At 43.5% G+C, this 12,975-nt stretch overlaps 1 protein-coding gene across 4 annotated transcripts in view; it reads right to left on the bottom strand.

Annotated features, from left to right (window-relative positions):
• Window positions 1–214: 214 nt before the first annotated feature.
• The window catches only part of Chchd3 (coiled-coil-helix-coiled-coil-helix domain containing 3), a 271,550-nt gene continuing 258,789 nt past the window's right edge, over window positions 215–12,975 (bottom strand). For 2 of the 4 annotated variants that reach the window (XM_048786916.1, XM_015493822.2), the window contains 2 exons: window positions 11,236–11,371; window positions 215–892 (listed from right to left, as the gene is read on the bottom strand). In XM_048786916.1, coding sequence (XP_048642873.1) covers window positions 890–892; window positions 11,236–11,371 — 139 coding nt within the window. In that variant the 3' untranslated portion in view covers window positions 215–889. Of the gene's footprint in view, window positions 985–11,235; window positions 11,372–12,975 lie in introns of all 4 variants that reach the window. The other 2 variants (XM_048786915.1, XM_015493821.2) reach the window with 1 other exon arrangement.

The raw sequence follows: 12,975 nt of genomic DNA, 5'->3' as shown, positions 1-12,975 counted from the left end.
GAAGGCTCATGCAGTTTGTAAAAATCTTACTGGATTCTACCTACCGGAGAGGAAGCTGCTAGTTATCCCTTGCCTGCCTGTGGTCCTGTGATGTGCTTCAGTGCTTTTTTGGAGAAAAGGTACAGCACGAATGCAAATTAGTAACAATGTACATTGCCTCTTGTCCCATAGCACACCCATCCGCCTCAGACAAAGGATGCAGGAGGCCCCGAGCTACAATGCCAGTCTTTGTCAGAAAATATATTTATTATTGACAGTGAGCAAAGTAAGGTTGTCAGTATTCATGACAGAGGTTGCATAAGCCAGGTGGCCTTTATGTTGGTAAAAATGCCTTATTTCACTTGTAATCATAAACATTATTCCAGTTAAAGGGGACATTTTCTTTCCTTTCTGTCTTCTTATTTGCATGATCAGTATAATAAGTTAAAATGAAATAAATTCTCATATAAATCAAAGAAGAAAAGGAAGAGAGTGGAAGCAACTAGCTGCGGCCCAGACAGGTCCAGACAACTCCCCCCAGCACCACCGAGGCTCTGAGCTCGGGTGGCTCTTTTGCCGTCTCCCCTCCACTATGATAAGCTCGGCCTCCCGATACCCTCCAGGCTCTGTGAGAGTGGGGTTTCACCAAACAGTGGAGCTTGGTGGCTCGGGAAGCCTTTTATGGTTAGTGGAAGTTAAATAGAAAGTACAAAAAGGTGGAGAGGGCCGCCCTTGTCTTTTATTCACCATCAGTGGGGTTTAGTAACACTGGACAGCGTCCTTGGATGACTGAGCCTTGAGCCAGGCCTTGGTCTTTCAAATTGTTGCTGATCAAAACATGACATAATTCTGTCGAGTCCATTTTCCGGTCCTTCTCTTTAGTGGTCTTCTCTGTAACTGGGTTCTTTTCTTACTAGGAAAATAAAAATGTTCCACCTCTGGAATTAATGTTGAAGGAGCTTGCATGTTCTCTAAGGTGGTTTACCCTCCCTTCTCCAGCATGCTCTGCAAGAGAAATAGAAAGCGTATAAGTTTTACCACCAGAAAGACATCATGAAAATACAAGAAGGCAGTGAACTATTTAAGATGATTTACACTGTTTTCCAAATATCTACGTCAACAACAAAACAAGGCATATGCTTCCTGGCCACACAGTATTACTACCTTTAATGAACACTCCTGATATCTGAATGAGCCCTCCCCACCAGAATCCCAGCAGAACACCCTAAGAACACGGCCTGGCTAGTGGGGTAGAGTGGGCATGTATGTGCCATCTCACTACCAGGGGCATCTGGAGATGTGACCACATTGACCAGAGAGGGCAATGATTGTCAGTGCAGTGTGACAGGGGTTTGGGGACTTGAACCCAAGGTCTCTGAGAGGGAATCTCTCAGCAAGATTCTCCTGCAGTGGCATCAGCTCACCCCAGGCAGAATGCTTACCATGCTGGGCACTGCTATACAGATAGGTACCTACTCCCAAATTTCAGAAGCAGTCCAACCACCAGATTAAAAATCTATGGTCAGACCCTGGCCCGGTGGTGCATGCCGGAAACCCCAGTGACCCAGGAGGCTGAGGCAGGAGGACCACAAGTTCAAGGCTAGCCTGGGTAACTTAGCAAGACCCTGTCTCAAAATAAAAAGAGTTGGGGATGTAGCTCAGTGGTAGAGTGTCCCAAGGTTCAACTCCTAGTATAAAAATGCTGAAATCACAAAACCCCAAAACTCTACAGCTAGCTGATGCAGGGATCTACCTCTTCCATTCTCAGAGATCTTTAAAAAGAAACAAATGACACAATGCTAAAATTATTCAGAAGAGGGTGGGTGGGGCCCTCAGGGGTGGACGCTTTCCCCTGGCTTCCTGCACCCTCCCAGCAACCCCACACTGGCTCAGCTCTTAGCCGGCCTCCTACAGGGTTCTCTCTGCTCTCAGTTCAGGGCTATGAAGAAACTAATATGCTGATCAAATAACACCTGCTGATCAAAACATCATGAGATTCAGGGTCATAATCTGCTAATTTTTATTTATTTGCTAAATATATGCTAAAATTTATTTCACTGAACAAGTAATATGTTCATGGTAAAAAATTCAAAAGGAACAAAAGTATATCTGGGAAAATGTAGTTTTTTCCTTCCTCCTGTTTTCTTGTGGATGCTTCCAGGGAAGGCATTAGATAGACAGAGGGTTGTTCTGCCTCACACTGAAGGAGTGATCAGGGACAGCTTCTCAGATGATCTTTCATTGGGTTGAAATAGAGCAGAGCACAGGGAGAGGGATGGGTAGGGGTGGGGTGAGAAGCCGAGGCAAAGAGTTGGGAGCCAGCAGTTCCTGGATGACCAGGAAGGAGGGAGAGGGGCCTGCTGTAAGGCAAGGTGTGTGCTCAAGATTTACCAAGAGACAGAGCATAAGAGGGGCCCAGAATGGAGTCAGGCTGAGATGCTTCCTGCTGCTAACGAAACAATGTGGGGATCCAACAAGAACCAGGCAGAATGGATCCAAGAGAGGAAAGCTGGGAGGAACATTTAAGAAATCAAGCAAGGATGGGAACAGGAAATGCACACACATACCCTCCACAGGAAGCAAAAAGAGAGAAGATGAGGCCCGAGGTACCGGTGGACCCTCAGTGACAGTGTGAGTGTGTGGGAAGGTCACCAAGAGAATAGGGAGGTTGGTGGGAGGAGCCAGTCTGGGAATGAGGACTTCAATTTTATATTTGTGTGTTAGATGATTTTTGAAGGAGACATCCTGGGTGGAAACGTCTGGAAGTAAGTTGCAGGTTGGAGAAGGGAGGTCAAAGGTCACTAGAGATAATGATTTAAGGTCAAAGATAAAAAAAGAAAAGAGAATTTAAAATGGGCAGAAAAGAGAGTGGAAGAACAAACAAGAGTGTTGGGTCACAGAAGCAAAGGTGGACAGATTAATAATTAAAAAATTAATATAAATTAATATAAACTAATTATAAAATTAATAATCGTAGATTTCTAAGGAGTTCATGTCTGGAGGGCACCAAAGAAGAACAGAGTAAAGGCAGATAACTAGCTACAGAGAACACACATGGAAACAGAAGGCAAGATGATGTTCCAGTCAAATGGGAAACAAATGAGAAAAGCAAGATGCATCCATAGAAACCAGAAGGACGCGGTAGACCAAGGGGAAGGCTCTGGGCAGAGCTGTCCTGTGAGCACGCACTGGAAGTGAGGCTCCTCTCCCAGGCGTCGCCCCAGGAGCTCTGGGCTTGCTGGGAAAACAGAACAATGAGCAGCTACCAGGCAAGAGTCGGACACCGTCCAGCATCTCACCTATGCTGACCCCTTGTCACCTAACCTGTGTGAAAGTCTCCATCACACAGGGGTGCCCTGTAACTTCCTGATATACAGACAACTTCACCCCAACATTCTTCATTAAACACCCAGTGAAGCTGTTATAAAGCAGACCCCCACCCAGCCCACTGAAGGGCATTTAGTTCCTAGAGAAAATGATCCATCTATGAGCGACGCCACCCACCACTGTGCATTTTGGGGCCTGCACTCACTGTATTCTTGAACACACCACCTGGTCAAGATGACATGGTTGTGCCTCTCCCTACCATTTAGGTCTTACGGTTATAAGGACAGATGTGTGGCAATATGCCCCTTTTTATATGCGGTAAAATAATCTGCAGCTACAACATAATTAAAGCCCCAGTTAAAGGGGTTTTGGAGAGTCTAGGGATTTTTTACATCATTTTTTTTTCTCCTCTGTAACCCTGATCAAACGTAGATGGGTTATTTTTCAGACAAATCATATAATGCTAACAAGGTCAGACTGTCCTGGAGAGAGACAAGCTGGCCCTGGTTGGTTTGGGGATCAATGGGCCAGTGTAACATAGACTCTTAGACCCACATATGAGCAAATACAAAACTCATAACCTCACATCCTCTGCATGTGTATTTAAAATCCTCATGTTCAACAGTAGCGTAGTGATTCAGTGGATTCACGAGTGACATCTTAGAAACTCGAGGGCCCACAGGAAAGCTCCAGGGCCGGTCTATAAACCTGCTGTCAAACTGCACTTAGTTGCCACCAAAGGGTGGCAGAGGTGGTACAAAACTGTCTAGCTGCTGTCAGAGACATTAACTCATACAATGTCAAGTTGAATTTTTAAAAAAGATGAATAAACTGATAGAGCATTCTGTGTTATTACTATATCACAGCTTTGTGGATAAAACCTGCCCAACCCCATTGCAGAAGGGCCTTCAGCTGGGGGATCCTCGGGCCTGGCAGGGTATGTGTTTCCACCATATAGGTTCCCTGGCAATATCTGTATCGGTTCTGTAAGGAGATGCTGTTGGGCTGAATTTCAACACTGCATAAATTTAACACTGCATAAATTAACATAGGAAATTCCCTGAAGAATGAGGGAGAAGCTTTGCAAGTTATAAAAAATTGCTTCCTTCATTTAAGGAACTGCTAACACTTAATCTTAATGTGGAGAGAAAAATTCTTTGCTTCTGCTCATCATTCACATATTTGGACCCACAGAAACTCCTTTTGTCAACAGCTGGGTAAACTACCAAAAGGAGAGAATGGTTCACGCGTTAACATGGCTCTTTTCCCGAATCTCTCCCTGATTCCAGCCACGGAGGAACAACTGGCAGCTCACACTGTCAAAAAGAACAGCGCCCTGGAGACCTGAAATTGTGTGTCATTTCCACTTATTAAAATGATCTTAACCACTTTCCTCAAATGTTTTGGTTACACAGTCATCCTGTCAACTGATTTCTGCATTACAGCTCTCTTGCAGGGGTTAACTATCCCAGCAGCCCTGGCTTCTGGCTGTCCCAATATATTTGAAAGGAATTATGGCAACCTTGGATTATTGAGTAATCATGACAAAGAGAATAGTCATTTTTTTTTCCCCCCAAAGATATCACTCAGAATACTTATCTCTGGGCAAGCTTATTCTGCATCTCCCCAAGATTTCAGACCTAATTAAGTTGGGAATCGGCACAGGAAGGTTTATATAAGTCCAGGGGAAATTGACACAGGCATGTGTCCTAGGTTAGACACAGCTTTGGCACTTGAGCTGTCATTAAGGTGGGACAGGAAGTCAGCGTGGGAAGAGAATGGAGCTGCGAGGAGGGACAAGACAGGAAAAGACTGGGAGATGGGAAGGAAAGTCATCTATAATTTTGATTTACCAAAGCAGAAAGCCAGCTTTGCCTGTGGGCCCTGCACTGCTCCACCCCACCTGGACACTGGTTAGCTCACTTGCTCTGTTTTCAATGTCTATCTCTTCTCCTAGCCAGGGCTGCTCTTTGTTCTTCCTGCTTTGGAAGAAACACAAGTAAACTTTCCTCTGTCTCTATCCGGTTTTAGGTCTTCTATGACAAATGCTATGTGTAATATTCAAATTAAGTTACAAGTAATTAACTGTTTATACAACTTGCTGCAATAACAGACAAAACACAAACATACTGCAGTCCTAACTCTTGAAGGATGAGCACTGGAAAAGAAATGCCTATTAAGAAAAATGAAAATCTATTGCCATGGTAATATTTCTTCTATTAAACTCAGATTAAAAAAAAAGAGAAAATGTCATAAAGCAAACCACTACTTTCAGAAAGTGGTTTAGAAAAGGATTTCTATGATGGAAGAGGCTGGGGTAACAAATTTAAAGTTTGGAATTTAGTTTGTTTCGATGTGTCTCCAGATTTGGCCGCCCCCAAGAAGGGTAGCAGATCTATTATGAAACTCCTGTGTGTCACCCCATGAACAGTAGCCCAGCCAGAGATGAATAAATGTCATTAGGCGATGATAATAAACAAGGCCCTGGACACAAGAGACACAAGTTCCCATGGGTTTCCCCACAAAGTTCACCTCTGGATTTCTCCTTGCGCTCTCTGAAGGTGGGTGTTGTGTGAATCAGAAGACCCCCCCTCCAACTGTGGAGCAGTTGCCTGGGAATAGCACAGACAAGGGAGGTCTGGTCACAACTGTGACCGTGTCACCTTGGCTCAGTGCTCGTCCCTTGCTCCTGCCTAGGAACACCAGGAGTGGCTCCTCATGCAGGACCACCTACAGTTTCAGTGGAAGCAAGAGGGGAAAAGAAAACTTTCTTTGAAGGGGATCCCACCTTCTTTACAAGGCCATCTTCCAATTTGTTCTTGAGGCTAAGGATATATTCTAGGGTTGGACTACCGCCAGGTGGCTTGGATGGGTAGGTAATGACAGACAGTTCTCATCTCTGAAAGAGGAAAAACACCAACCCAGCAGGATCTCTGAAAGGTGGAAGACCTTCAGTGAGGTCCAGGCCAATGGGCTCTGGAAGTAACTTCTCAGATCTTGTGCACGATCTCCTGGGTATCTAGTGAAAATTGAGGTCCCAGGCCTCATCACTGACCTTCCAAATCAGAATCTCCAGAGAGGAGACTGGGTATGTGCACCTGAAACAAACTTCCAGGGTGACTGTGAAGTCCATTCACACTGCTGGTCAGATATGACGGGGCTTGGAACCTGGGCTTGGAACCAAGAGCAGCCTTTGGGTCTGGGTTCTGCTATGCCTACGGATCACTGATAATCTCTGAGTGTGAACTGTACAAGTGAAAAAATGAAGCTGGGTGACCTGATCTTTAAGTCCTTCTAGCTCCAACAGCCTGGTCTACTAAAACAGAGTCCATCTGAAAACAATCGTAAAATACAGCCTGCTCTGGCACCAGGGTGCCTTCAAGAATCCTGATTTCTAAGCAATAGTTCATATTTGTTTTCAGGTCCTCTTCATACTCTAAATAATAAAAGAAATATCTGAACCTTCAGAAGAAATATGGCTAGGGCAAAATCTTTCACATGCACTGACCTTGAGTTCTTCTGTTTTGGAGGCTAACCATGTACTGAAGATGTCATTTATATTTGAGATTTGGAAGGTCTAGGTGCAGGAGCCTTGGCCTTATTTGTCAGGGTGTTGACCCCACACTCCTCACACAATTAGTTCCTTTCTGATCTCCCCAAAGACGGAGGGCCTTGTCTCACTTATAAGATGTCCTCAGTTTGGTCATTCCTTGAGCTGAGCTGACTGCGTGGCTATTGATCTACTCCTACTCACTGACTTAAACCTCTGCTGTGGTTTCTGGACTCTCCATTTCAGACTGGAGGGTCCATATTTCTCTCTGATCTTTGGGCATCTCCAGGGATTGGCCATTACTGCTGGTCCTAGAGTGATCTTGGTTCTTCTGATCCTGGCTTCCTGCTCCATTTCCAAAATCTCTTCCCTTCCCTGGACCCAACCTCATAGGACAAGAGGCGTCACAGTGCAGCTGAGCCTGAGTTGGCTGAGGACTCCTGCATTTCCTAATGGAGCTTTCAGATGGCAGGCTGCATCTTCCAACAGCGTGCAAATGGCTGTTTTTCACTTTGCTGACATCGGAGGAACTGGGAAACTATTTCTACCCACTCCCAGTTTGTTCTGCCACCTAGACTTCCTAAGGGCTGTCGGGAGTGTGAACTCAAGGAAGGGTACGTAGCTGTGGGAGGCCAGGCGACTGGCAGACCAGCCACAGCGCAGCTGCTGTTGGTTCTGGGTGAAAGTTAAAGGCTGGGAGCAAAGTCAAAGAGGTCCAGGTATAAAAACAGGAAGTCTCAAAAGTAGGGGTGCTGCTTGTACGTAGGCCCTGCCTCTTGAGTGTGTCTGTGAACATGCATGCTTATGTCCTGCCTCTTGGTACCGTCCATGAAAGTAGAACCAGTCCTGGAATAATGGAGCTGGAAGACCCTCAATGACCACCTACTTCAAACCCTCGATCCACCACATAAGAAACTGAAGCTCTAGACTCCTTAACTAGTTTAGGATAGTAGCAATAGCATTTTCTCATAACTCTACCCTCTGGTGAACAGAATGTTCAAAGAGAATCCAGCCATCAAGGTTGGGGAAAAGCTGAAATTAACTTAGACTCCCTCCCCTCAAAGTGGGCCCGTTCTGCAGTAAGTATCAGGTAGTGGAGTGTTTTAGGGGACAGAGCAATGTGGATCTGGACGCCAGTCTTTTCTATACTCTTCCAGCCTTTTAAAATAGAACTTGGGCATATTTAGGTCCACTAGTAGATAGATACTATTAGCTCCCCCACCGCATAGTCCCATGGAAGGCAGGAGTGGAGAGGGTGAGTAGGAACCAGGTTTTAAAGGTAAGACGAGATAATTCAATCTTGGGGCGCTTAAGAGAGTTACAGGGCTAAGCAGGCACAAGAAATAAAAGACACAGAAGTCTTGTCAATCGATGAGTTCTTCTCCATAAATGGCATATCTTAGCTAACCGGTAGCTTTTAAGTCTTAGAGTTAATAATTAGAGCAATTTAAAATCTCTTTACTCTTATGAAGAACACGTAACTTAATATACTGGAAATAACAGTCTAAATGTCTCATGTCAACCCATGAGGAATTGTTTAAGAACAGCTGAAGATTGATGTGAGTAAGTGGATGAATAAGAAGAAAAGAAAAGTAAGGCTAAGGAACATCCGGAAATTTTCCTACCAGTAAAATCTATTAGTCTCTAAGATGGTACCCCAGGGAACCTGTGAAAGCCCAATCCTTTGAGTCATTTAGAAGTGCAGGGGATTTGGCTGTTGGGATTATTCCACGGGGGAAACCCTTGCACTACGTCGGAAATGGACAATATCACCTAATGGGATGTTGTCATGTTCACATGTCCAGCCTGACCTCTGGATTGAACAGGAAGCATAAGAAGGGGAGTTGGCCATCAGGAACTGTCACAATAGGCAGTGAAGACCACAAACAATGCCACAGTCTCTTCCAACCAAGAAGCAGGGATGGTGTCATGAGGTGAGACCAACTTCACAGTGAGCAAAAGGACGACCTGGGACCAGAAGGACAGCAACTTCTCATGAAACTCTGATGTCAGCTCCCTCCTGCCATCTTGTGTCACCTTCCAAGGGACAGTGCGAGCTGCCCCTGTGACCATCTCACTCCCTATTTGTGACCTTCAGGACTCTATTACTACCTTGTCAGATTATTAGTGCTCCTGTCCCTTGCTTTATCATTACTGCCGGCATTTTCCATTATTGCCGGCATTTTCCATTATTGCCTTATTTCTGTATTAGTGGATGATCGATATCCCCTCATACACATACCTTCTCAAAAACCAAACACTACTTAACTTATTTTGAAATTTGTTTTTATGGCAAGGTACCTCTCAGTCTAGTTGTTAAATTTACCATCACAATTTCCCTGGGTTTCAATGCTCTCAACTGTAAAATGGTGACAATAAAACCATCTCTATTTACATCTCAGGTTGTCATAAAAAACAAGTCACAGGATGAATGTGAAATGACCTTGAAATCCTAAGTACTATAAAAATACAAAGTGGTATGTTTCTTGATTCTCGCCCATTTCAATGTTGCCTGTCTTAGGATAAAGGTTTTTTTGACATATCTTTTAATATCACCTTGTACTATAACTGAATACAAGAGCCATAAAACAATAGGTACTTCAAACATCTGACCACCAATAATACTAAATGATGTGTTGGACTGGGAAGTGAGGGTGAGGAAGGAGGGTCTCTTTGGGAGTCACTAGCAATAATTTAACGTTAATCTGTTTCATTTCAGCATGAAAGACTATAACTGAGAAAGAGGGGGAAGAGATTTGTTGAAAACTTTGCATGAATGTAATCATCACATTACCTCAATCACACATGAGGAAAAATGAAGGCTCAAGGTCATAGCCCCTGTCAAATGCTGGGCATGGATATGATACCAACTCAGACCTGCCAGATTCTAACTTTCTTGCATCCTGTGGTGTATTTGACCTTATCATGTTAATTTTGTTTTAATCTATAAAGATGCCCCATCGATCCCCTGGAACTATGAGTGGAGGATTCCACAAAAGCGAGACAGGCAGAGGGAGTCAACATTTCCAACGCGCTTATAGTCGCCACCTTCGGTAACGTTACAAAGCACGCCATGGAAACAGGTGTGTGCGTCAGACACCAGGATGAACATGCATTATGTCATGGCCATTCCTTCCTTTGATTCCTCAGCTCCTCCTCAATAAGGCATGATTATCAAGTTAGAAAACCCAGGAATCAACCGACCAGTCCCAATCACTTCCAGTTCTCTCAATATTGAAGGTTGGGTTGGGGCTCAGTAAGAGCAAATCAGAAGCTGTTTTTGACAAATAAAATGTACTAACTTAACATTAGCAACGTCACCTCTACCAAACACCCTTAAAGAAAAGAATCCCTGGCAGACACAAGCTGCTAGAAGCAGGAAGGAAACAAAAGCCACAAGCCCCCAGGCTCTGAAAGACAACATGGGCTTTTCATCTTGATTACATTTTTTCCTCTAGTGTTACTGTTATTTCCCAGCCATCCAGACAATACCAGTCCTCCCTTCAGATATTCATAGAGTATGAGAAATTTACACTAAGTGGTATTGTTATAACTACAGCAAATTGGACTGCAGAAAGGCATGCTGTGTAACTCAAACACTAGATTTAGTCGGGTTAGAAGGTCAACTCTAGGGAACTCGTCAGCAGAAAGAACCAAAGTTTCCAATAATTTCTGTCTCTCAGAACCACCTACATCCAACTATTAAAGCAGTTAAATGAGAGGCAATTACATGACCTGTTGGCATTGTTAATTTGCTTTAGGGTTATCATTAGCCTTCTAAAGTACATAAATCAGAGCAAATACACGTTCTGTGCACATTGTGTTATTCTGAGACGAGGGGTCAAAAGAAGAATATGACATATGAAAGCAAGGGAAATTCTTTCCTAAATCCCATCTCCAGTCTCCCTTTCCTTGCCTGGGTGGACTCTACCAACTGGTAGAAGGATCGACAAGGGATTGAATAGCAGGTTTCTTTCATTGCTGTTGTTATTTTTAAACTAGGTTCTCTCCAAGGCTATCTGCTGCTTATGGATCCAAAGTTTCTGGCTCCTGAATTTATGGCCTTCCTCTTAGCTGGCTTTGAATAGTGGCTTGGGAAAGCAAGGCAATGACCTTGAGCATATAATTATTAAAAGACAAAAGGTTTGGGGCAAATGAAAGAAGTATAATTTTAATAGAGTTTCCCCCTCTGCATGTAAATGAGTTGAACACAGGAAAAATCCTGACTCTTCTTAGGTTGATCTGGGTGGCAACAATTCTTGCAGTAATTCCTGACGAGCTGGGCTAGAGTTTATAATGCGTTTTCTTATACACTGAATCCTTAATACTGCCCCATGACATTCTCCTGGTGTCCCAGTTGGCCTTGCTCGCACACTCACCTGTTTGGCATGATTGACACAGTGCATGTACTGGTTGGCCAGAGCAGAGCAGCTGAGGGTCTGGTGGCTGTTCTGGCGATAACACTGGAGGATTTGGGCCTGCAGGTCAGCACAGACTGGATGATACTCATACCGCCTGCAAACAAAAACAGGGACCAGTGAGACAAATGATCTTTACTCAGAATGATGACTGAGGTTGAAGAATACATAAAACATTAAAGAAGGTACACTGTAAATATAGAAAAATATTTAATGGAATAATTATCTTCAAATTCCAAAGAAGCACAATGAATTTATTCCCATGAAAGAATGCATATAGAGTTCATGAATTTTAGGAAATGTAGTTTCATGGATTAATACCATTACAAGTGACTCTGGACATCATGACCTCCTTAAACTTAAACCCAAATCCAAACCCCTGTGAATGGTGTGGCACTCTGCAGCAAGCCTGCCAAGCCAGAAACCTGTAGGCCTCACTCTCCCTCCCATCCCCACGTCCAGCAGGTCACGAAGCTGGAGCAGCAGTCAGGTCCTCCTTCTCCATGCCCACTGTCATTACTGCAGTTCCAAATTATTTATATCCTGTATTCAAGCAATGACCTCCAAACGGGTCTCTGTCACCGTGTTTTGCCCTCTATTCCTGTCCCCACGACTTCCAGAGGGTTCTTCCTAATACATACATCTGAGTCAGTGTCTTTCCTTACTACTTCTTAAATAAAATACAAGGCCAACAGGCACAGTCCTTCTTGGTCATGCTCCTGCCTCCTCCTTCATCTCCATCCCACCCTGCACACGGCTGCAGCCTGGACAAACTGCATTCAGGTTTGGTGCATATACTTCTTGTGTCTTTGCTCCTGCTGCTCTTGATCTGGAAGCGTTCTGCACCCAAATCACCCACACACGCTTATAAATCTGGAAAATACCTATCCATCTTCCAACTGCTCAAGTGCAGCCTTCTGGGTGCGGCTTTCACTAGCTCTCCTCCCCCGGGAGTCTGTCACTCCTTATGGTGACCCGTTGATCCACACTCACTTCCTCACCCCACAGTGACTGACTAGCATAGTCCAGTGCCATTTGCTAGCCTACATTAACTGGAACGCAAGTTCCAAGTGGGACTCTGTCTTTTTTTGTGTGTGTCCTCTCCTTTTAGATTAAATATCTCTTGTAGAAGTCAGGCAATGAATCTGTGGAATGAATACAAATGAGTGGAAGGAAAGCATTTTAAAATTCCCTGGGATAAAATTCTGCAATGGTATTCGGAAATCTCAGATTTTAGTTAATTATTCTCAGTGAATATGCTTTACCAAATGTAAATGTTTCCAAAAAAGTTCATAATACACACTTGAAAAATAGCAAACCAAATGAATTATACAAACAAAAATAAAATATTCTTATTAACATGGTAGGGGTACTTAGATTTTAAGAACTAAATGCACATGGAGAAAATACATAAAATTATCACTTTTAATCTAGGAATCCATTTTTTTTTTCAAATTAGTTTTGTTTAACAAAAAATGCTTCCAGTCTTTTCTTATCAGTTCTGTCTTTGAAATTTAAATTTGTTATTTCCATATAATCTTGAAATTACATTATTTTAAATTTAATGGGTTCTAAAAAAACCCCTAGAGAACACAGGGGATATTTCCCATCAATAAGGAAAGCCCTGGGTGATGATTTGTCTCCTCATTACTTTTATCCAACACACTAAGCTAATATATATTTTGCTGAAATAGAAATGCA

The sequence above is a fragment of the Marmota marmota genome, unplaced genomic scaffold, assembly GCF_001458135.2.
Source record: "Marmota marmota marmota unplaced genomic scaffold, marMar, whole genome shotgun sequence".
Classification (NCBI taxonomy): domain Eukaryota; kingdom Metazoa; phylum Chordata; class Mammalia; order Rodentia; family Sciuridae; genus Marmota; species Marmota marmota.
Note: the sequence above shows the minus strand (reverse complement) of the source record. Positions and strands in the feature narration are given on the sequence as shown.